Source organism: Nilaparvata lugens, chromosome 1 (assembly GCF_014356525.2).
Source record: "Nilaparvata lugens isolate BPH chromosome 1, ASM1435652v1, whole genome shotgun sequence".
NCBI classification, from domain to species: domain Eukaryota; kingdom Metazoa; phylum Arthropoda; class Insecta; order Hemiptera; family Delphacidae; genus Nilaparvata; species Nilaparvata lugens.
In genome coordinates, this window is record NC_052504.1 from 207013 (window position 1) to 233203 (window position 26191).

General features: G+C 37.4%; 1 protein-coding gene across 1 annotated transcript in view; it reads right to left on the reverse strand.

The window, feature by feature from the left end:
• Window positions 1-471: 471 nt before the first annotated feature.
• Window positions 472-26191, reverse strand: part of LOC111048989 (ruvB-like helicase 1) — a 31380-nt gene continuing 5660 nt past the window's right edge. The window contains 6 exon segments of the mRNA XM_039426992.1: window positions 472-1118; window positions 8055-8249; window positions 11981-12179; window positions 15838-16006; window positions 18125-18220; window positions 24616-24722. Of these exon segments, the coding sequence (XP_039282926.1) occupies window positions 959-1118; window positions 8055-8249; window positions 11981-12179; window positions 15838-16006; window positions 18125-18220; window positions 24616-24722 (926 nt within the window). The 3' untranslated portion in view covers window positions 472-958.

The following is a 26191-nucleotide window of genomic DNA, read 5'->3' on the forward strand; positions in this document are numbered from 1 at the left end:
CAAGCGAATAATATTTTCACAAAACTGGATTCGCAGACAACAGTGACAGTGAAAATAAAATTCCCTCAAGTTCTAATAGTATTATCATAGATAAAAGATAGCATAAAAATATAGTCCATGGTAAGGGTAGTTTATTTTATTATAAAATAATTGTGAAAATAATTAAGAACTGAAAATTTTGTGAAGTGAACAGACTCAACATATTTCGGACCATGTGTAACCTTATCTAAATTTGGGAGAGGAATAGCACAAGGTTACCTTATTTTTTTCTCTCCCTATCATTTTGATGATGTACTTATTTTATTATAGTGGGGTATCATAATTAGAACTAAGTTTAGTATTAGCAATTTTGTATGTATAACAACTATGTATATGTTTTGTCAATAAACTCCTCTGGTTGCAATTCATTGGCAATCAGAGAAATTATTATTATTATTGTATCAATCAACAAATAATAAAAGCCGATTTTTCATTAGCAGTAGTCGACAGTAATCGGCTTGAAATTTGGGACATAAACGACCTATACCATGGATTATCTTCTTAAACTATATTTTATCTATGCTACTATCTAGTCCAGTTGGTTGTCCAGACTTAATTATATAATACACTTTGTTGTCCACACTGTAAAGATCGTACTGTGTATAATTATGTGCCGTTCTTACACTCTCACCCCAACAAAACAGTGATAGGTTAGGTTAGGTTAGGTTAGGTTAGGTTGGGTTAAACAAAACAGTGATAATACACAGTGTAGTCGACAGTAATCGGCTTGAGTTAACAAAAAATCGACTTAAAATTTGGGACATAAACGACCTATACCATGGGATATCTTCTTAAACTATCTTGCATCTATGATACTATCTAGTCCAGTTGGTTGTCCAGACTTTATTATATAATACACTTTGTTGTCCACACTGTAAAGATCGTACTGTGTTCCTCTAGACAGGCCACAGTAGGTTGTCTAGACCATAAACTTGTCCTTGTATTGGGTGAGGATTCGCGCCGATGACTTGGCATCAAGGAAGAGTTGGCCGACCTCCTGTACGTCCTCCTTGGAGATGACAGAGCGACCATTCACACGCGCCGTCAGCGAAGACGGAGTGAGCAATTGCACGGCATACCTGACACAACAGACAAGCATTTCATCATTATCTATCTATAATATTAGTTTATACAGAGTGGTGCAGAGAAAACGCATGTTTTTCGAACCGCTAGTACTCGGCGACGGGAGCGGGTATTGCCCATGAACAATGTTGGCAGACTGCCAACATACTGGGCCATATGAATAAAACCAAAGCATATGCTCATGAACATGAGCATGGAGCTTCCGACCCGCACCGAGCACGCTCCTCCCTCGTACCGCCCTAGTACCACCATCGAACAACATTCGCTCCTCCCACGCACCCATCATGAACGTTACGGAAGATGTTAGATCTTCTCGCGTTCCCCGGTCGAACCACTCTTGGACCCCGGTCGATCATCAATCGCTCTGCTGGAGTGACGTTCGGTTGCGGAGCAGAGCGAAAGTCTGTACGCACCTTTAGGTTTAGCTCATGAGCATTAGGTAGAAGCATAAGTATTTGCTCATTTTTATATGAATAAGCTTTACCTTATACTCTTAGGCCGGTTACAGAGCTCGACCGACCGTCAGTGCGTACGTCAGTCGCGCTTGTCTTTTCCATAGATATTCCATGTATCCGTACAAAGCAGGACTGACGGCACGCATGCGCACGGTCAGGACCATGCGTTTTATACAGCGTACGAGGACCATCGGTCGAGCTCGTGCGCATCCGTTCCATCGGTCGACTGACGCGCTATTGAAACAAATAGAAGCTTTCAGAGCTGTACTGATTAGTAGACCGATCGCAACATAACCAATGTGCTGACACCTCTGCCCGACAATCAGCTGATATTGAATTGAATAGCATAATGAGTGAATTCAATTAATATTGTCATATTTGAATTCAGAGTTTTTCTATACATTTCTTCAATCATTTCTAAATTTTTATTGAAAAATATCTTAAATTATTAATATTATCTACATTTATTTGATCCGTAGCTTAAAGTGACTGCAAGTATTCCCAATGGTGATACAAGCTCGAAATAACTCAAAATTTCTGATGGACATTCTGAGGTAGTTGAAAAATGTATCTTCACCCCAAGCAATGATGAATATAATGGTACTAAATTCCATTTGAAATGCTCTTTGGGCGACCATTGGTTGAACTTTATATCTACGTTTTTTAATCTTTCGTTTACGAAGATAATAAGCTGCAATAAGAATCTGTAAAGGCGTCCATTTTGTGAGTCAGAAAAACTTATGTAGGGTCAGAATGGTACATACGCACTGACGGTCGGTCGAGCTCTGTAACCGGCCTTACCTTATGCTCCTGAACTCTGGAGCAAATGCTCAATTATTTTAAAGATTTTTCATCTGCTGATTCGCCTTTGTGGCCTTACTTTGTTTTTATAGCTCACGTAAGCGCTAAATATGCAAGTAGGGGGCACCGCTTGTGTTTGCGTCGTCTGCTCTGTTTTCTATTTATGAATTGAGTTTTAGGTTGGTTGAGTTTAGAATTTTGAAATAATAGCGTGAAAAAATGTCATCTCTATAATAATCTTCAGCATAATCTTATAATATCAATAGCTTTCTTATAATCGTCTACACTCTCATCTTCTTAAATGCCTATTTCCTATTTTGTGATGGCTATATTTATATCAGATAGCTGCTATCTTTTGTAGGAATAATGGTGATATATCATGGTTGAATCTAAAAAGAGTTTTATAGTTCGCAACTATTGATTGTGATCCTATTTTCGATCGAAATTTGTGATCGAAGAGTTTCCTCTTCCTCATACGAATTAGTTGAGCCATTTTACTATGAGCAAAAGGTGATAAGCTGCTCTAGACTAGACTCACCTTTTTTGAAGCATTTGCTTCAAAAGTTGAGCAAATGCTCTAGTTTATTCATACAATTTTGAGCAAAAGCTTTCACTTTTGAGCAAATGCTTAAACTATTTTTTTGATGAGCATGAGCAAAAGGTTTTGCTCACGTTTATTCATAGAAAATGAAGCAAATGCTCCATATTTTAGAAGTATAAGCAAATGCTCAACTTTATTCATATGGCCCATTATGCCGTCAAGTCTGCAATGTGATACTTTGCTTGAGTGGTCGTAGATAAAGTAGCGTATACAACAGTTTTATATGGTATTTAAAGAACTCGTGAGATGTTTAAGACACAAGTGATCGAGCTAAGTGTCTTAAATCCACATCTAACTCATGCGTTAAAGACCCGTATTATAAAACTGTTGTACAGAGGATACGCATGTTTTTCGAACCGCTAGTACTCGGCGACGAGTGGGGGTATTGACCATCAACAAATGTTGGCAGACGGCCCATACTTTGCCAATTCAGTCGCTATGGAGCGTTAGAACGTACAACATCAAGTGTTCGCTTTCGAGCAGTTTTTTTTTAATGAATCTGTATTCAATTCAATTCAATTCAAAACGATATTTATTTGACAAGTCTTACAAGCAATCACAGTGGTAGCCTACATCATAAAATAATAATACACTTTACAATAAAAAAAAGACAATGTTAGCACCACAGAAATGACAGCGATATACAAATATATATTAAGAAATATTTACTCTCGCAGAGGCATTACTTACCCCCCCACCCTGAGAATGAAACTAAATTTCTCCCCCCTATCCCTATGCCACTCCCTAGAAACCCAGGAAACCCCTTCCCGCCCCCATAAGTGACGTTCCCCCCCACCAAACCCAACAAACAGACGAAGAAACAGATCACCCACAAAGGCGTGAAAACGCCAACACGCACCCACACACACACACACACACACACACACACACACACCTAAAGTAGTCACAGTGCAACGTCTTTTCCGTTAATATTTTAGAGTTGGACGTCGAGGTGCAGTGCCTGATCGAAATACTGTACCTCGGATTGGTTGCAGCGTTTAGAAGTACTGGTTCTGTGATGAAGAAGAAACCACCTGGTCTTCCTCGTTCAGTTCGTACTCAGGAAAATGTGTATCGAGTCAGAATATTGACGGAAAAGACGTTGCACTGTGACTACAGATTCATTGTTTCTAAAAACTGCTCAATAGCGAACACACGATGTTGCACGTTCCAACGCACCATAGCGACTGAAACGGCATAGTATCAATAACATTTGTTGAAGGCCCGCCCATCGCCGAGTACTAACGGTTCGAAAAACATGTGTATCCTCTGCACCACCCTATACAACAGTTTTATATGGTATTTAAAGAACTCGTGAGATGTTTAAGACACAAGTGATCGAGCTAAGTGTCTTAAATCCACATCTAACTCATGCGTTAAAGACCCGTATCATAAAACTGTTGTACAGAGGATACGCATGTTTTTCGAACCGCTAGTACTCGGCGACGGGTGGGGGTATTGACCATCAACAAATGTTGGCAGACGGCCCATACTTTGCCGATTCAGTCGCTATGGAGCGTTAGAACGTACAACATCAAGTGTTCGCTTTCGAGCAGTTTTTTTTTAATGAATCTGTAGTCACAGTGCAACGTCTTTTCCGTTAATATTTTAGAGTTGGACGTCGAGGTGCAGTGCCTGATCGAAATACTGTACCTCGGATTGGTTGCAGCGTTTAGAAGTACTGGTTCTGTGATGAAGAAGAAACCACCTGGTCTTCGTCGTTCAGTTCGTATTCAGGAAAATGTGTATCGAGTCAGAATATTGACGGAAAAGACGTTGCACTGTGACTACAGATTCATTGTTTCTAAAAACTGCTCAATAGCGAACACACGATGTTGCACGTTCCAACGCACCATAGCGACTGAAACGGCATAGTATCAATAACATTTGTTGAAGGCCCGCCCATCGCCGAGTACTAACGGTTCGAAAAACATGTGTATCCTCTGCACCACCCTATACAACAGTTTTATATGGTATTTAAAGAACTCGTGAGATGTTTAAGACACAAGTGATCGAGCTAAGTGTCTTAAATCCACATCTAACTCATGCGTTAAAGACCCGTATCATAAAACTGTTGTACAGAGTGGTGCAGAGGATACGCATGTTTTTCGAACCGCTAGTACTCGGCGACGGGTGGGGGTATTGACCATCAACAAATGTTGGCAGACGGCCCATACTTTGCCGATTCAGTCGCTATGGAGCGTTGGAACGTACAACATCAAGTGTTCGCTTTCGAGCAGTTTTTTTTTAATGAATCTGTAGTCACAGTGCAACGTCTTTTCCGTTAATATTTTAGAGTTGGACGTCGAGGTGCAGTGCCTGATCGAAATACTGTACCTCGGATTGGTTGCAGCGTTTAGAAGTACTGGTTCTATGATGAAGAAGAAACCACCTAGTCTTCGCCGTTCAGTTCGTATTCAGGAAAATGTGTATCGAGTCAGAATATTGACGGAAAAGACGTTGCACTGTGACTACAGATTCATTGTTTCTAAAAATAAACTGCTCAACAGCGAACACACGATGTTGTACGTTCCAACGCTCCATAGCGACTGAAACGGCATAGTATCAATAACATTTGTTGAAGGCCCGCCCATCGCCGAGTACTAACGGTTCGAAAAACATGTGTATCCTCTGCACCACCCTATACAACAGTTTTATGATAAGGGTCTTTAACGCCCGAGTTAGATGTAGAATTTCTTAACGTGTCTTAAACATCTCACGAGTGCTTAAAAGACCATATTGTATACACTATTAATTTTATCTACGTGTATTTTATTGTACATGTACGGGATAGAAAATACACGATTGACGCAACATCAAGTCTGAATAATTCGAAGTCTGTCAATCACTGTAACCGGGCTGATTTGAGACCTAGATCTAGTGAACGGGTAGCTCATCTGAGCGTGGTCCTGGCGCCCACCTCGCCTCACTTCTAACCTAACCGGGGGTATTTGAAACATATATCTAATGAACGGGTAGCTCACCTGAGCGTGGTCCTGGCACCCAAAGTTAGTAGTCAGAAGGTTGGTCACTCATCTATAAGGTGAGGGAGGAGTTGTTGCAGGTTTGTCCTTATTCCAGTGAGGAATTCTTTTTGCATTATGGAATGCAAAGATTGACGACTTAGATTATAATTGACAAATCCTTATACCCCTTTCATAGGTGGTCAGTGGGATGAAAAAAAATGAATTTAAGTTGATATGCAATTGGAGTGGGGGAACTGCAGCCGTGACGTAGGCTGTAGTACAAAGTAGGCAGAATATCACATTCTTGAAAATCATACGGACACACACACACAAACATGTTCTGACATGCAAGCTTTCTGTTTCTGCTTTACAATTATTATCAAAACATTTAAATGATACAAGTATTTTGCCATTTAAAAGCAAAAACCACACCTCTTAACCTATCCTTTCAAACCCTTAAGGTTTCTTCATCTTCCAGGTCCTGTTTATATTTTTTAGTTTGGCTATACATCAGCTTGTGAATTTCGGGGATAAGATTTTTTGATTCTCGTAGAACATGTGCTCGATACCAGCATGTGTTCAGTGCATTTATATGAATATATTAATATGAATATTTATATGAATATACGACTATTGTTGCTACAGACCCATTGATAGAAAGAGTACAGAATAAACTTGACAATGCTCTGTTCACGGCCAGGACTTGGTATGTGGCCAATGGACTGAAATTGAATGAAGATAAAACTGAGATATTGTTTTTCTCCCTCAAAGACAAGCTGAATAATGGCCTGATTAAACCGGTCAAACTTCTTGGACTTTATATGGATTACAAGCTGAACTGGGACACACATATTGAGCATCTTTCAAAAAAATTATCTCGAATAGTCTATTTATTGAGAAAACTGAGAGGCTGCGTGAATTTGGATAACCTCATATTGACCTATTTGGGCTTTTCCACTCACATTTGAGTTATGGTGTGCGTCTATGGGGTAATTCCGTTCATGCTAAAACAGTGTTCTTATGGCAAAAAAAGGCTCTTAGAGCTATCCTAGGACTAACACAGCGAGATTCATGCAGGCCACATTTCCCTAATTTGGGTATACTAACCCTTCCATCTCTCTTCATTTATTCCAATTTAATTCACGTCAAGAAAAACTCAGAAAAATTTTCCATTCATGAAGATTACCATGCATATAATACCAGGAACAGTAGGAACATTGTAGCACCACAAATAAGACTCACTAAAACTATGAGAAGCCATACTTTCCAACAGTGTATATTGTATAATAAACTGCCTCAAACAACCAGGAATCTGCCTCCAAACAAATTTAAGAAAATTGTATATAGTTATCTGAAAAATAATGCCTTTTACTCACTTGAGGAATACTTGAATACCTGAATTGAATGTATTTTATGTAATGTAGATATGCTTTATCTGTTCAATTTGTATCGATTTTCTGTTCAATTGTGTGTAGACTACTTTTTAAAAGTATATATTATGACTTGCCTAATGCTATAATTGTAGCCTGATGGTTAATAAAACGAATCTTGAAAAATCTTGAATCTTGAATGCAATGCATCGGATTTATCGGGATCGGTTTATTGTAATGCATTGGTTTATCAAGATTGTTTTATGGGTTAATCTGAAATTATAATAGTATAACGTTGTCTACCAACGCTTTTCCAGCATATCAAGTTTTTCATGTCACGTTTTCAGATTCTTGGAAACTTTCAACTTTATTTTATTCATACAAGTTAAATGAACTTGAAATATTTAACAACATCATTAGAATCGGTGATTCATTCGCTATAAGTATGGAGAATTTTTAAGTTCTAGGTCAATCTTGAGGGGATTAAAAGACGATGTATTTGAAGATACAGTGAATAAACTGTATGCTCAGTGTGGTTACTCTATCACTTTTTTACTACACGTGACGTCACGCTGGCGTTCCTCCCACCACTTTGAATCTTACACCTGTGAGTGATCAACCTTCTGTCTACTAACGTTGCTGGCGCCCACCTCGCCGAGCAGAGCGAGCGCGCCGCTCACTTCTAACCTAACCTAACCGGGCTGATTTGAGACCTAGATCTAGTGAACGGGTAGCTCACCTGAGCGTGGTCCTGGCGCCCACTTCGCCGAGCAGTGCCAGTGCGTCATTGTCGACTGAGAGACCCTCAGTGTGCGCGCGCAGCTTGAGAATCTGCTCCATTTCGGGCCGCGAGTACTGCAGCGTGCGAATTATCAGCAAACGGTCCAACAGGTCGAGCGGAATGCCGTGCGGCGAATAGATGTCTTCTGTGCCTCTAAACAACCAAACACGGGCCGAAATTAGTCTACAATAATTTTATAATTTATTGTTATTATTATTATTTCGTCATATTAAACCGCATTTGATGAGCACAGCTCAAACGATGTTCGACATGTCATACAGGGTCTGTATAATAAGTAACCGGACTGACTTCAGGAAATTATTTTATGGCAAAATTTGTACAATTTTTCTTTCGAAAACTTCAAAGTAGTCCCCATTGGAGTCGATAACACGCTGATACCGGATTTTTCAATCCCTGAACGCTCCCTGAAAGTCGGCAACCACTATGCTGTCTAGAGCCCTCGTCGTAGCACGTTTAACGTTTTCCAGAGTCCCGAACCGCGTCCCCTTAAGTTGTCTCTTGATCTTGGGGAACAAAAAGAAGTCCGGTGGTGCCTTATCCGGGATGTAAGGAGGATGTGGCAACGTTACCCTCGACTGTTTGGCCATCTGCTCGGTGACGAGCAGGTAGTTGTGCGACGGAGCATTGTCAAGATGGAGGATCGACGAATCGGCAATCCCCGGACGGACTCGATGGGCCCGGGCGGTTGGTCGACGGAGCACCTCTCTGTAGTACAGGCCGTTTACAGTTTGGCCAATTTTAAGAGTTCAATTTAATTTAAACGTGAACTGCGACTACGCCCCGTTTGCGACTACGCCCCGTTTCGGAAAGCCAATTCTCTAATTCCGCTGTTTCAAGTCGAGAACTTAGCTAAATCCAGAGCTTGAAAATCGGCCCTTAGCCATTTTATAAGCTTTCGAATGAATATAAAATTCTAAAGAAAATCTCAATACGGTACCAAAGTAATGAAAACTACAAATATCCAACCCAGAAACTAATTTTTGGTTGTACGAAATTCATAACATTAGCCCGTTTGCACAAAAGCGGTTGGGTTAAATTTTAATGTATGATTGAAACATGTTTACAATTAGTATAGTTATACAATTAGTATGAGAAACCTGCTTAATTAATAAGTATCTTATTAATTTGATTTATTCAATTCAATTGTAATGATGTACTGTATGATATTGTATTTTGTTCTTCATTTCATGTATTTATTAGTGAAGTATTTTTCATATTAGATTTATAAGATTGATCACTGTATTAATCAAATTCGATGAGGATGTATTCAATTGTCAGTATCCAAACTTCAGAGTTTGAATATTGGTAAAATATATGATATAATTTGTTTTAATAATGAAGGGGAGCCATAGTTTAAAATGATATATCATAATAAACATTATAGTAAATTTAAATTGATATTTGAATTCAGTTTGTAAGCAGAATATTAGGCTGAAGAGTTTGAGTGTAGGCGGAGCTAGATGGCGAAGGGTGATGAGGGGTGGAAAATCGTGGTGCTTGTATATATGCAGGCAGACCATGTCTTGCGAGTTTAGTCTCTCTTAGTCTCTTGGATTTTGGACAGTGTTCAGTGTAGGAGTGAGTTTTTGGTTTCAGACTTCAATTATCCTATAGGGAATTGACTGAGCCAGGTAAAGTTTGTATTTAGAATTTTCAATTCTCCTTATTTCAAATCCACACCACCCCACCCTAAAAAGCCCAAATAAGTACATCAAATTTCATAGCATCATAGTAAAGAGCAAACTCAATTATTACTTCTTTTTAGATTCATATCTATAGACACAGTCTTAATTAATTTATTGAAGCTTACAGTTGAAATTTTCTTGTAAGCACAAATAATAGTTTATTGAAGCAAGGCTCCCCTAATCACAATCATTCTTTAAAATTTATCAATTCTTTTATTTTTGACTGTAATCGTATTTTTAACTATTTATTTATTTATTATTTTACAAAGGCGACTTTCTAGAAGTATTTTAAGCCTAGGTGATGATGATTGGATGAATGATAATACAATGAAGGTAGAGTTATGAATTAATAAGAATTATAGGTTATGCTTGAATTGATTTGAGTCCACTTTTCAGTCCAGAAATAAGAACTAAAATACTACTAGTGGTATTCAATATTTTATATGTCACTCTTCAACTAATCTGATAAATAGGAACTGTTTGTTAATCTGATAAATAGGAACCGGGTTGCTTTTGTGCAACCCGGCCACTGTCTCAAAGGTATGAATTTCGTACAACCAAAAATGTGTTTCTGGGTTGGATATTTACAGTTTTCATTACTTTGGTGTTGAAATTTTCACTATTCTTACAGAATAAATTGTCAGAGACTTATCATTTGGGTCACCTGAAAATCACCTACAATGTTATTTCTGGTGTGCTCAGATTAAGACATCGTCGAACTGATAATTCGATCAATGCAGTTACCTGACAAGCGACCGGCCCCAATCAGTGGCAAATAAGACAAAGTCAAAGTCAAATATTTTATTGTAGCAGTTAATTGAGAACATCAATTGCATTACAAATGTCAATGATAGATTGAATCGTAATTATTACAAGCAAGAAGTCATTACAATAAATTATAAACATAAAAATATACTTATTTTCATAACAATATAAGTAAAACACACTCATAAGACATAATCATATGACTAGTTCACTCATAAGAATACCTAGTTGTTAATCAAGCATATTATTGTCTACTACGTCATAGAACTCTTCTATTTCATAAATTGGATTCGTCAACAGAAATCGTTTAACTCTATTCGTGAATATTTTAAATGGTAATTTTTTTATATTCTCAGGCAAGGTATTGAAAAGTTTCAGAGAAATGTAATAGAAAGTTTTCTGAGTATTTGCATAGTGGCAAAACCTCAAGACTAGTTTATTCCTACCTCTAGTATTATATAGTGAGGTCCACGTTATAATGACAGTGGATAAAGATAGAAGAATAGCGATGCCGATTCTCTGCATTAATTAATCATATTTCTACACTGTCAAAAACATTATTGGTACCGTTGTGGACCTAGAAAAGGATAGTACCACCGGCTTTGTCGAATGATAGAAAGGAATAGCAAAAACAAAGTTGATCAAATACTGTCATTATAAGGTGGACCTCACTATAGTTATGACACATACCCTGCTGAACATAAGAGTTATAATTTACCTTATAATTTTTTTATTATTATTTTTATTGCATCCCAAACATCCGAATAATCAGACTGGGGATAAGTCAAAAAGAGCAACCTGAAGGAGGTTCTCAACACATATCATAATACATTTATAAAATACTGTAATTATACAATAGCCACATGAAATATTAATATATTATATATATATATATATATATATATATATATATATAATATATATATATATATATATATATATATAAACGCAGTTAGTCAAGATTACCTATGTACAAGGACCTGGGAAGAATCAAAGACAAGGAACAATAATATATCACTCCTGCAGAAACTCATCCACAGAATAGTATGTCCTTTCAAGTAACAGCCTCTTTAACATTCCTCTGAATCTTCGTAAGTCCGCCATGTCTCTAATATCCTGAGGTAATCTATTATATATTTTTGGGCCCATATATTGCGGAGATTTTTCAAACATGGCGTTTCTATGAGCAGCCACTGATAGGGAGGCTGAGTGCCTTGTATTGTAACTGTGGATTTCATTATTGCGGGTGAAGTTTGGTAGGTTTTTAGGTTTATCTTGAGTTTAAATTACCTCGACATATCGTCGAACTGATAATTCGATCAATGCAGTTACCTGACAACTGACAAGCGAACGGCCCCTGTTGGTGGCAAATAAGACATATCGTCGAACTGATAATTCAACCAATGCAGTTACCTGACAAGCGACCGGCCCCTGTTGGTGGCGAATATCACAATGGGTGCAATGGCCGACTCCAGCGCACGGTGCAGGTAGGTGAACGTCTCAATGTCCAACATATGCACCTCGTCTATGAACAACACCCCGGGCACCAGCTCAGCAACGCCATCGTCTATGTACTTGTTCACAACCTTGTTGATCTCTTTACGCAGTTTATCTGCCAACAAACACACATAATTTAACATAATACTGTTAGTGGCCTGTTGCACTCCTAGATTTTTTGTAAGAATAAATAAATAATGTTTTATTTTATAATTTCACATAAAACCACATAGCAGATCAGAGCTCCAGTGATGTATGAAATGTCACAACTATTCTAAATGTTGAGAATGATATTGTATGGTATCTATATTATATAAAAGCGAAATGGCACTCACTCACTGATTGACTGACTGACTGACTGACTGACTCACTCACTCACACGCAGTACTAAAAAACTACCGGACCAAAAACGTTCAAATTTGGTAGGTATGTTCAGTTGGCCCTTTAGAGGCGCACTAAGAAATCTTTTGGCAATATTTCAACTCTAAGGGTTGTTTTTAAGGGTTTAAAGTTCGTCTTTTAGCATGTATATTCTTCTTCTCCCAATCTCTTACTGTAATTATAATTGAAATTTCCATATCATATGTTACTATAGAACTATAATCTAGAAGATAGAGTACCTCTTCGAAACAGTTGTTAACTGGCAACTAAATTAATAATTTTGTCAGGTTGGCATTAAGTTGAGTTGACTTGTTAGGTGGCACCAAGTTGAAGATTTAAATGCATTTATCGCGGAAAAATTGATTGAGCACTGCTACTTCAATCCTGGGAATATTATACTACTAGCCGTCAGCTCGCTTTGCACGCCATATCCGTTTAGCCAGACGTTTAGTCTGGCCCCCGACTGGATTGTCCTAACATAATAAAAATGCTCAAATGAAAAATGCAGGCGAGCGAAGCGAGCCTGCTGATTTCACTCTGGTCGATCCAGTCAGGAGTCCAGGGGGCGGAGCCCCCTGGCTAGACGGATATGGCGAGCGAAGCGAGCCTGACGGCTAGTAAATAAATAAATGTAAACAATGATAACAAAACATGAATAATGAATGATAAAATAATGACACCCTATAATATAAATAGAGTACTAACATTAAACATACTGATATTAGCAAGCTATAGAGAAAATTTTCTCGAAAAACTCATCAATTTTATAGGGACATATCCTCACGAAAATAGCTTTCAATTTATTCTTAAATATATCAGGAGTAGCACTCTCTTTGATAATCTGTGGTAGGGCGTTGAAATGTTGAAACGTTGAAAAGGGCATGAAAACTTTTCATGTAATAAGGGTTTTTCTCCAATAGGGCTAGTCTATGCTCTGGATAGCTGATCCACCTGAATCGAGTGTTATATCTATGTGCGACTCGTCTATCCATAAAACGGTCCCAGTTTCTTAATACAAAAAGAGCCAGCTCTTATACATAAATAGCTAGCGCTGTGAGAAGGCAAATGTTCCCTAAATGGTCTACAAGAACACCTATCTGTCAGGCCAAAGATTCACTTCAAAACCTTCTTTCGAGCCCTGAAAATAGCTTCAAACTCAGGCGCCCTGCCCCAAAAAATAATGCCAAAGCGGAGATGGGATACAAAATAAGAATGAAATCACTTCACTTATATGGGCTACTTTTGTTCAAATTAATAAACAAGAAAAATAAAAACTTGTAGTACCCTTTATTAAAAACTTTAAAATATTTTAATATTTGGAGCTATTTTCAGGGCTCAAAAGAAGGTTTTGAAGTGAATCATTTATTTTTAAAAACTTTAAAATGAAGGGTACTACAAGTTTTTATATTGTTTTTATTAATTTAAAGCTAGCTGGCCCAGCGAACTTCGTACCGTCAAATAGTTAATGCATCCCATGATAAACTTTAGCTGGATGCACACCTGAGGAGGAGCGATGCGGCATTTTGCATCCAGGTGCTTCTTGATTATTGGTTTGAATGGAAGAACTCACACACACTGAATCGGGCATGGCGTGGAACGGTGTGATAAGGCAATCTCCATAAGATCAACACTTTGTATCACAAAGCCGCGCCTCCTCAGGTGTGCTTAGCCTTTGCTTTCTGATGCATCACTACATTTTTATGAAAATTATTCAACAATCAGTATTCACAATTATATCTCAACATGGACTTCCTATGTGCTTAGTTAGTTGTGCAGCAGTTTGTATTTTTAGATATAGTTGAATGCAGCTTGCTGGGAAATTGAATGGCAAATCTCCTTGCTGCTGATTTTCCCGTCATATTCTAAATTTTCAGCATTTCTTCTTCTCCCAATCTCTTAATTATAATTGAAATTTCCATATCATATGTTACTATAGAACTATAATCAAGAAGATAGAGTACCTCTTCGAAACAGTTGTTAACTGGCAACTAAATAAATATTTTTGTCAGGTTGGCATTAAGTTGAGTTGACTTGTTAGGTTGGCACCAAGTTGAAGATTTAAATGCATTTATCGCGGAAAAATTGATTGAGCACTGCTACTTCAATCCTGGGAATATTATACTACTAGCCGTCAGGCTCGCTTCGCTCGCCATATCCGTTTAGCCAGACGTTTAGTCTGGCCCCCGACTGGATTGTCCTAACATATGATAAAAATGCTCAAATGAAAAATGCAGGCGAGCGAAGCGAGCCTGCTGATTTCACTCTTGGTCGATCCAGTCGGGGGTCCAGGGGGCGGAGCCCCCTGGCTAGACGGATATGGCGAGCGAAGCGAGCCTGACGGCTAGTAAATAAATGAATGTAAACAATGATAACAAAACATGAATAATGAATGATAAAATAATGACACCCTATAATATAGAGTATTAACATTAAACATACTGATATGTATGTTCTTTCTATAGAGAAAATTTTCTCGAAAAACTCATCAATTTTATAGGGACATATCCTCACGAAAATAGCTTTCAATTTATTCTTAAATATATCAGGAGTAGCACTCTCTTTGATAATCTGTGGTAGGGCGTTGAAAACTTTTATGTCCATGTAATAAGGGTTTTTCTCCAATAGGGCTAGTCTATGCTCTGGATAGCTGATCCACCTGAATCGAGTGTTATATCTATGTGCGACTCGTCTATCCATAAAACGGTCCCAGTTTCTTAATACAAAAAGAGCCAGTACTCTTATACATAAATAGCTAGCGCTGTGAGAAGGCAAATGTTCCCTAAATATGGGTCTACAAGAACACCTATCTGTCAGGCCAAAGATTCACTTCAAAACCTTCTTTTGAGCCCTGAAAATAGCTTCAAACTCAGTCGCCCTGCCCCAAAAAATAATGCCAAAGCGGAGATGGGATACAAAATTAAAGCTGCTCCTGTAACAGAAACCCTCGAGATTTCACCAACTGCAAAAGTTGCTCTACTCAGCTTCTTCAAAAGTTCCGAAAAGTGTGACTTGCACTTCATATCACTATCCAATAACAATCCCAGAAAAGTGGCTGCATCTCAGGGTTTCAAGGTGGTATCGGAATCAAGTTTTACATAGAAATTTCCCTTCGCGTATGAAAAGGCACAAACTTAGTTTTACTAGAGTTCAATGACAGACCATTATAACTGAACCACTTATTGAGCTTAGTCGAACAGGTTTCTGCTCCATTAATTAGATAATCAAAATTTGCACCTTTTATGAGTGCGATTGTATCATCAGCAAAAAAAGTGAGGTCTTAATTAACAAACATTGACATATCAGACATATAATGCATTTTATAGCCAGTTCTTTCCTTTATTATAGTATGGATTATAATTAATAATTCTACAATGAATTATAGTGATAATTACCAGTGATCTCGGTCTTCTTGGACTTCATGAGTTGGCCCATCATGGAGAGAATGTCGTGACCTCCCTGCGGGCGCGCATTGGCCACATCAAGGTCATGCAAGGTCACGTCCTGAATCACCTCCTTCTTCTTGTGCACGTCACCTTTTGGTAGCGGCACGTACTCCTCTGCCTACCAACAATCAACCAATCATTTATCAAATCAAATTAAATAAAAAGTCTAAGATATTGTCAAAAACCACAGATTTTATGAAAAGTAGAAAGGCGGTTTCGGTTGTTAAATTAAATTTAATAAAAAGTCTAAGAAATTGTCAAAAACCACAGATTTTATGAAAAGTAGAAAGGCCGGTTTCGGTTGTTAAATTAAATTTAATTAAAAGTCTAAGAAATTGTCAAAAACCACAGATTTTATAAAAAGTAGAAAGACCGGTTTCGGTTGTTAAATTAAATTTAATAAAAAGTCTAAGAAATTGTCAAAAACCACAAATTTTATTAAAATTAGAAAAGCCGGTTTTGGTTGTTAAGCCTGGTTCACACGCAACGATATATTGCACCAATCTGATCGGTACCGACCATATTGTTACAATAATTGGAGCGTATGGACGGAAGATCGATACGATTGAGCTAGATTGATCGCGATATATCGGGGTTGAACGGTTGATCGAAAACTTGATCAACCTGGCGACGATTGCACCAATCTGGCAAGATTGGAGCGACAGGTTGTAGCGTGTAGACAGTGCTTCGATCAACTTTTTGATCAAACTAAATTGCTCCGAACACCTGTTCAATCCAGTAACCACTTACTTCTTGGTTTGAACTGTCCCTTTCTCCCTACTTTCGCCAAATAAATTACACAAAGGGACCACGACAGTATCTCCTTCATGTTGATCACAACTGAAAGAAAGGAGAGAGGAAAGACCAACAAATTGCGAAGGAAGTTGGGGCAAAAAATCGTTGCATGTGGACGGAACGTCGATGTACAATTTATTGCAACGATTATCGGTGCAATCAGGTTGCTGCGATCATATAGTTGCGTGTGGACCAGGCTTTACACCATTGTCAATCTCTGATAAACTAAAACTAAGGGCCGCTTTCCGAGCTCGGGATTTAGCTAAGTTCTAGACTTTATGGCTATGCAAAGGCTAAAAATAAACTTTCTACTCTAGATATTTTTCAAAGTTTTTCGATTAGTATATCAAGCTATCAAAATGAAAAAGTTTTCTCAGGAAAACATTTTTTTCCGATCATTACTTTTCGAGATATGAGCGCCTGAAGTTTGAATTTTTGGGACAGAACACTTCAAATTCGGTAAGATGTAAATCCATGAGATTTAGAGGATAGATTCTTCATGGTATTGTTGATCTAGTAAAACAAAAATTTACTAAAAAAATCAATTTTTAAGATAGTTATTCAATTTACTAAAAATAGCTCTTAGTTGAGTTATTTTTGGTAAATTTGATAACTTTTTCAAAAATTGATATTCTCAGAAAATTTGTGTTTTACTAGATGAACAATACCATGAAGAATCCATCCTCTAAATCTCATGGATTTATATCTTACCGAATTTGAAGTGTTCTGTCCCAAAAATTCAAACTTCAGGCGCTCATATCTCGAAAAGTAATGATCGGAAAAAAATGTTTTCCTGAGAAAACTTTTTCATTTTGATAGCTTGATGATATACAAATCGAAAAACTTTGAAAAATATCACGAGTAGAAAGTTTATTTCTAGCCTTTGCAAAGCCTTAAACAACTGGAGCTGGAATTGGCTTTTGGAAACGGGGCGTAGTCGCAGTCAACGCTAAAATTAAATTTCGAAAAACTAGAAAATTGAACACAAAATAAAATAAAGAGAAAATAGTGTAAAGTTTCAGCTATTTTGAATTATTTAGGAATGTTTCATTCCGTCAAGGAAAAAAGTTTCCAATTATAGAAATGAGAAAATATAGATTATAATAAAAACTACGACTATGCCCCGTTTCGGAAACCAATTTTCTGACTCCAGCTGTTCAAAGTCTAGAACTTAGCTAAATCCCGAGCTCGGAAACCGGCCCTATAAATAAATTTTTATATAAAGTTTCCTCATTGTCAGAACCGGAAAGTTGTCATAAGTTTGTCTTTGTGTTTGTGTTACTTATCCCCTATCTAGTTGTCAGATGTTTATGGGATGTTATTATAGATTAGATTGAATTGAAATAGTGGAAGGGGTGCAGGGATCAACATGTGAGACCAACCGCTGTCGAAGGTGTAAATGGGTGCAGGGATCAACATGTGAGACCATGACTGTACTAACCTCAAGATCGAACTCTGTGGCAAAAGTGTCACTACGTCCCTGCCGCTTGACTGCGCCACTGTTCGCCTCTATGTAGATCACATCACCCGGCTCCACCTTAAACACACAAATAGTTATTTGTATATCTAGAGTGAAAAGTACGACTTTTTCTCCCTGTGGGAAAAGTTTGAAGCCCGAGGCGAAGCCGAGGGCAACAATTTTCCTGAGGGAGAAAAAGTATTTTTCACTCGTGATGTACACAACATTTTTCCTCCATCTACATTTTTTTATAGAAACTGCAAATAAAATCATTTTAATAACTTACGTATTGGTGACAATGTTTCCTAACAACATAACCTAAAATCTAAAACCTAAAACCGGTCGGCTGATTGGCACTGCCGATTGCGCTATCTATCGGCAAAAGTTGTAACAATTATATCAGCTGGGTGTCTACCAAAAATGGCTGACTCCAGATCACGCGGTTCAGATTTGAATTGCAGATCAAAAATATTTGTTGGCTGGTATTTTGAATAGAATAAAATATTTTAAAAATTGTATAAATTTTTATCGTCTACCAATATTAAGAATATATCATACAAACATATATTTCATGAGTTGATCAAATTTCTGGTTGTGGTATTGAATTCAGTTGACTCAATGACAGACACCTCTATTACGCTTTCTCATCTGAGCTTAGACCTTCTAACCTATTACCATGTAAGTTTTTTTAAATAGAGATGCTTCCCATGTTATTTAAATGGAGTCACTTTTACTCCCTAGGGAGTTTTTCTGTTTTTTACTACCTAGAGCGAAAAAGTGACACTTTAGTATTATGTTTCAGGGAGTAAAGTAAGTACTTTAGCCAGTAGCTGGAGGAAAAATTAATTTTGACTTGGAGGGATATGCGGAACAGAGAAACGTATGGATACAGCTGCGGCGATGTTACCGTGCTGTAACGCGGCCAGCGTAGAGAGTGTTCAACTGCTTATGATACGCATACGATGTTTACTCTCTGAAAGCACTGAGCCGACTGTGTCTAATCGACAAATAGGCAAATGCCTTCAACTCTATTCATTATGTGAATTCTCACCTTGCCTGCAATCTACATTTATCAGTTATTAATTTTCATCAAGAGTAATATCAATAAATTTCAATTTTGCACAGAGAGACATAATTACTCCACACGCAATCAGCATTTGCTGTTGAATCCAGTCCATAGACATGCGACATATGAGAAGAATCCCCCTTATTCAGGATTAGATTATATAATAAATTACCTGAGACCATTCGAAAAGTCGAATCTCTAAAGCTCTTTAAGAAATCTGTGAAAAGAATCTTAGTTGATAAAGCGTACTACTCAGTGGCAGAATTCATTAACCATAAACTCTGCACTCAATGACACAAATTAAATGATCACATTTGCTCTATTTTTAGGACTAAGAATAATGATAGACCTAATATAGGATACACTTTGTTATATAATTTTTTATATACTGTTACTGTTTATTTTACCTGTTAGAAATCTTACTTAGTTCTAGGATGCAATTATTTGACAAATCACCTATCAAGTGGGAGTATTCCCAATATTATGATGTAATGTGATGAAATGATAAATAAATAAATAAATTGGCTGATCTTCCTCCATTTCTCTTCTGCGCACATCCCTCCAAGTCAAAACTAATTTTGTATGGAGTATAGTAGTTCTATTTGTTTGTTTGTTTTTAAAGCTTCCCAGAGACTCTAATCAGAGTATAGGAATTGTCAAAAATGTAAAATACAAACAGTAATACAAAAAAAAATCACACAAACTCTTCTATGGTATAGAATACTCCAAGCAACAAAAAAAATCAACTCCTTCTCAAAAACATCGACATCTTCACAATTTTTCAAATGATTAGGAAGCTGTCTAATAAATTTAAGGCCCATATATGTTGGGTTTTCTCAAAAAGAGCTGTTCTGTTATACAGTGAAGCAAAGTCTCCTCTATTTCGTGTATTGTATCCATGCGAATCAGCATTTCCAGTCATAGTATTTCTTCTAACATGCATAGAGAGCGATCAAAGGTATTATGCCTTTAGAGTCATGTAGGAACCACTTCAAAGAATTAGGCATACTAACCGTTCCCTCTATTTATACCTATAATCACCTCATAGGTATAAATAGAGGGAACGGTTAGTATGCCTAATTCTTTGAAGTGGTTCCTACATGACTCTAAAGGCATAATACCTTTGATCGCTCTAACAGCTTTTTTTTGGAGCTTGAACACCCTCTCCAAATTCTGGCACGACCCACCCCCACAATAATGGCATAGCGGATGTGTGACATTATGAGTGAGTGGTAGACTGCCATTATGAGTTTGGTATCATTGAATCCTCTAATTTGTCGGAGTGTAAAGACTCCAGATGCAATCCTCCCACAGAGCTGATCAGTATAGCAATCCCAAGAAAGATGCTGATCCAGAGCAACCCCTGGGAATTTCACGAAATGAGGCTGGTTAACATTTTTTCATTTACCTGTACATTAATAAGTTGATTTATCCTTGAATTATTTCTATGTTTAAACTGTAAAAATCTGGTGTGGCGCACTCATACAACTTTCCTTGCCGTTATGAAAATTGATCACCTGACGCTAGTGTTCCCGCGCATCACAAGTCTACTATTAAAGATTTGAGCCAGCTCGTGACAGGGCAATAACGCTGGAGACACACATGAGGTCTGCTATCTCTTCATAGTGAATGATTTAATTGAACCAACAATAATTTGCAATTGAATAATCAAATTTTCTCGAATTCAAAGCTTATTTTCAATTTTAGGTGAAAATGTTACTGAACATTAATTGTAGAGATTTTCATGCTCAATCTACTCCACTTGATTTTTTTTGTTTCAATTGTATCTGAAGCCTGATAATTGGGAATCTATCTGCATTGATGGGGCGGAGCTCCTGAAATTTTTACAGATATGGGACCTGTGGCAATCGATAGAGCTTATCGATGACTATTTTAGGTATGAATTTGATTAAAATCGTTGGAGCCGTTTCCGAGAAAATCACGAAAAACCCTGTTTTTGACAACATTTTCGCCATTTTAGCCGCCATCTTGAATTGCATTTAATCGAAATTGTTCGTGTCGGATCCTTATAGTGAAAGGACCTTAAGTTCCAAATTTCAAGTCATTCCTTTAATTGGGAGATGAGATATCGTGTACACAGACGCACATACACTCATACACACACACACACACACACACACACACACACACACACACATACAGACCAATACCCAAAAACCAGTTTTTTGGACTCAGGGGACCTTGAAACGTATAGAAATTTAGAAATTGGGGTACCTTAATTTTTTTCGGAAAGCAATACTTTCCTTACCTATGGTAATAGGACAAGGAAAGTAAAAATGTGATTTTGATTCATTAATTCCTAATTTGAGTTGAGAAAGGTACTGGGCTATGGCATTATGTTCATGAAAGATTCTATTTCTAACACACTTGCATCCTGAGAGCTGCAAAAATGTATGATGTGTCATCGGCACATACATTTCTCATACATTTCATTTCGGCTCTACATACATTTCGTAGAGCTATGTGATGGCTGGAAGTCTCTCATACTGTGCCGTTCGTAAACTCTCACCCGGCCAAAACAGTAATAACCGACAGAAATCAGTTGGAGTTAACAAGAAACCGGCTTGAAATTTGAAACATAAACGATCGGATAGATTACTATGCCATCTTTTCTCTATAATATCGTCTACAAGCACAAATCAAATGGCACCTGGGGTCCCATTAATCAGTCACTATAGTGAGGTCCACGTTATAATGGCAGTATTCGACTAACATTATATTTCTACATTGTTGAAACCCGATCTGGCAACGTTGCAGAGCTAGAAAAGGATAGCTCTAACTGCTATGTCGAATTATAGACAAGGATAGCAACACCAATGTTAATCAACTACTTCCATTATAACGTGGACCACACCGAAGTGTTTGACAATAATTTTTTCCTACAGTTACGTTGAAAAGTGGCCATTGCTGCACTGATTACAGAACGCAAAGAATCACTTTTCCGCTCTAGTGCGGGAAAAATTTTTCTGCACTCCAGATTTGCAACATGGCAACGCAAAATACTTAGTAGGTTATATGGAGCAACAGTGCAGCAAAATCAAAATGAAGTTGGTAACAGTGACTGCTGTGGCTGCTATAGTGAGCAGAGGTGCAACCAAGCACAACGCGCTAATTATTATTCATTATATATTATAACCAAGGACAACGAGGACTTTAGGATTTTAGGATTAAGGTTTTTATCAATAATAAAATTACACAGAAAAACATTTGATGCATTTCAGGCAATTTTACCCATAATTACCTACTTTTCATATTCAATGGTAACTGTAGGAAAAACTTAATGTGAAATACGTGCGCAAAGTTCCTCTGCTGCACTCAAGAAACCATTCCGCCCTCGCCTACGGCTCGGGCGTAAACGTTTCTTTCGGTGCAGCAAACTGACACTTTGCGCACTAGTTGCACAAATAACTAAAAAAGGAACTCAGATTAATATTTTAATTTATATTAAAATTAGCTCTAAAGAGAAATACAGAGTTATGATATTTGATGCGTTTTAGCATAGAGAAAAGATAGCATAAGAAGATATCATCCCATGGCATAAGGTGTTTGTGTTCCATATTTCAAGCCGATATTTTGTCAACTCAAGCCGATTACTGTCGACTACTGTCTATTATTACGGTTTAGCCGGGTGTGAGAGTGTAAGAACGGCACAGTATGAGAGACTACCAGCGTCACAAACTTCACGAAAATAACTACCAGGACTATCGGCTTGAGTTGACAGTGAAAATTTGAACATAAACACCCTACACCAAGGGATATATCTTAAACTATTAAACGAGCAATTTCTGTTTATATGTTTAGATGTTTATATATCTGTAGTATGTGACCGGATCTCTTAAACGGCTCTAACGATTATCACGAAATTTGGAACAAAGTAGGTTTATTATATGAAAATTCGATTGCACTAGGTCTCAACCCTGGGATAACTTGCTGAAGGACATTAAACGGATAAATACGTCCTTGGAAAAACAGCTGGAAATTTTGTCGTCTGTCGATACCATAATGGAAGTGGGTGAACAAGTGCATGTGTGGGATCATTTAGCTGATCTCACGAGAAGAAACATTCAGCAAGAAAATAGCTATTTATGTATTAAGAGCGTAATGCGTGACTTTATCGCTCGCGCAAAACAGTTATCACGCGACGCGAAGCCGAGCGTGATAATTTTGCAAGAGCGATAAAGAAGCATTACGTGCGAATTACATACACAATTTTTTCTACAACTGCCCAAACCTGTTAAATTACTTTTATCGGCGAAATTACAATTACCGACTTTTTAGGTTAAGATCTGACCTTTTGGCGAGCTGCTTACCATCAGCTGATTGGCGAGCGTAAAGAAACTCTTCTGCGCATGCGCGAATGATTTGCGAGGGTAAAGAAAATTTTCTGCGCATGCGCGGATGGTTAGCGAGCGAAAAAGTAGATTCTCCTCAAAAATAAGCTGTTTTACGAGGAAAATTGAGTATGTAAATTCTTTTTTTTACGCGCAGTTGTAGAAAAACTTATTTTCGTTTAATTCTCTTTTTTCTAGAAAACATGTTTACTTCAGAAAGTCCAACAAAGTAACTAGATGCTGTTAGTGTAGAATAGTACATAGTATATTAACAAATATTGTAGCAAACATAGTATAATCATTCTAAATCGAATTCATAGTATATCTATTTGTAATTGATGATGTGTTTGTTTTTTGAAGTGTGAATAAATTGTTATTTTGATGAGTAGCTTAACCTAGATTTTGATTTGGACTGTAGTATAAATTTGAAAAGGGACAGTTTTGGGCATAAGCCTGTTGTGCCTCCTCATATAACTGTAAAAATAATTGTACGACTGAGAAAATGAATAAATATAAACTATAAATTCAATCTTTCGTTACAAATTTTCTATGCTTTTACACTCCAGAGCAAAGCTCGGTCCCCCGATATTGCTACCTTTACTCTATGATTAAGACACCACTGGGACACCAGGAGTGAGGGAGTATACAAGGGTCAAGTCATACGGAGTGTTTTTAAGAGTCCGCAGGTCAGAAAGCTCTCCGATTGACTGATTATCAACCTGTTTATGCTATCATTACTCTATGGTATCACCATAAATGATACAGTATCACCACACATGATACAGTATCATCTCAACTTGATACACAACACCACAATTTGATACAAAACTTCCAAACTTTGAATGAATTCTACAAACCATGGGTGATCTTCTTATGCTATCTTTTCTCTATGGTATCACCATTAATGATACAGTATCACCACACATGATACAGTATCATCTCAACTTGATACACAACACCATAATTTGATACAAAACTTTGAATGAATTCTACAAACCATGGGTGATCTTATTAAGCTATCTTTTTTCTATGGTTATGACTCGAGGCAAGCTCACCTTCTCTTTGCTGAGTGACTCGTAGATGCTCGGGTCAAGCTTCAGTTGCTTCGTGCCTTTCGCCGTCTTCAGTCCGATTATCACGTGGGATACTGTCTTGCCGTAACCTGAAACACACACAAAAATAAGATAGAATAAAGTTATATGTATAACTGATGCGCAAGTGACACTTTAAAACATATATTTTTTTCATTATTTTTGTATTATGTAGTGTCAACGATGCCTACGCCACTTTGAAATGGATAGGTAGATTGATTAACATTAGGAAAAAAGTCTTTCAAAACGTTGCTCAAGATACGTCGGTGGTCTGAAACGGTCTGTCACTGCGTTACCAAGATATTCACTGTCAAAGAATGTACCCTTTTTTGGACCCCTCTGTGTATAAACTATGGTGAGAATCACTTTGATCTGTCGGCATTAGTTAAATGCCTATTAAAAATCTGGTGTGGCGCACTCACACAACTTTCCTTGCCGTTATGAAAATTGATCACCTGACGCTAGTGTTCCCGCGCATCTCAAGTCTACTATTCAAAGATTTGAGCCAGCTGGTGACAGGGCAATAACGCTGGAGACACACATGAGGTCTGCTATCTCTTCATAGTGAATGATTTAATAGAATCAACAATAATTTGCAATTGAATAATAACATTTTCTCGAATTTAAAGCTTATTTTCAATTTTAGGTGAAAATGTTACTGAACATTAATTGTAGAGATTTTCATGCTCAATCTACTCCACTTGATTTTTTTCGTTTCAATTGTATCTGAAGCCTGATAATTGGGAATCTATCTGCATTGATGGGGCGAAGCTCCTGAATTTTTACAGATATGGGACTTGTGGCAGTTGATAGAGCTTATCGATGACTATTTTAGGTATGAATTTGATCAAAATCGTTGGAGCCGTTTTCGAGAAAATTGCAAAAACCCTGTTTTTGACAACATTTTCGCCATTTTAGCCGCCATTTTGAATTGCATCAGATCGAAATTGTTCGTGTCGGATACTTATATCGTAAGGACCTTAAGTTCCAAATTTCAAGTCATTCCGTAATTAGGAGATGAGATATCGTGTACACAGACGCACATACACTCATACACACACACACACACACACACACACACACACACATACAGACCAATATCCAAAAACCACTTTTTCGGACTCAGGGGACCTTGAAACGTATAGAAATTTAGAAATTGGGGTACCTTAATTTTTTCGGAAAGCAATACTTTCCTTACCTATGGTAATAGGGCAAGGAAAGTAAAATTTGGCATCATTGCGGAACTCTAGAAGCATGGACTTATTTATGATAATTATTAAACGAAAATCTAAATTAAATGTAATTTATTATTTATTACCAACTGTAAGATGGACTTATTTGCTTTGTCTAATGACATACAAGGATAGCAAACCAATATTAATCAGATACTCACTTTTTATCATAAAACTCATTATAGAGTAGTGACAAGTAACTTGATTTGTAAAGTCTGAAAGACTGTATTCACGGCTGTATTCTATTCCTGTGTAGTTTTGTAGTCTATAAAATATGTCGACTGCAGCAGCTACAGCAACTAATAGTA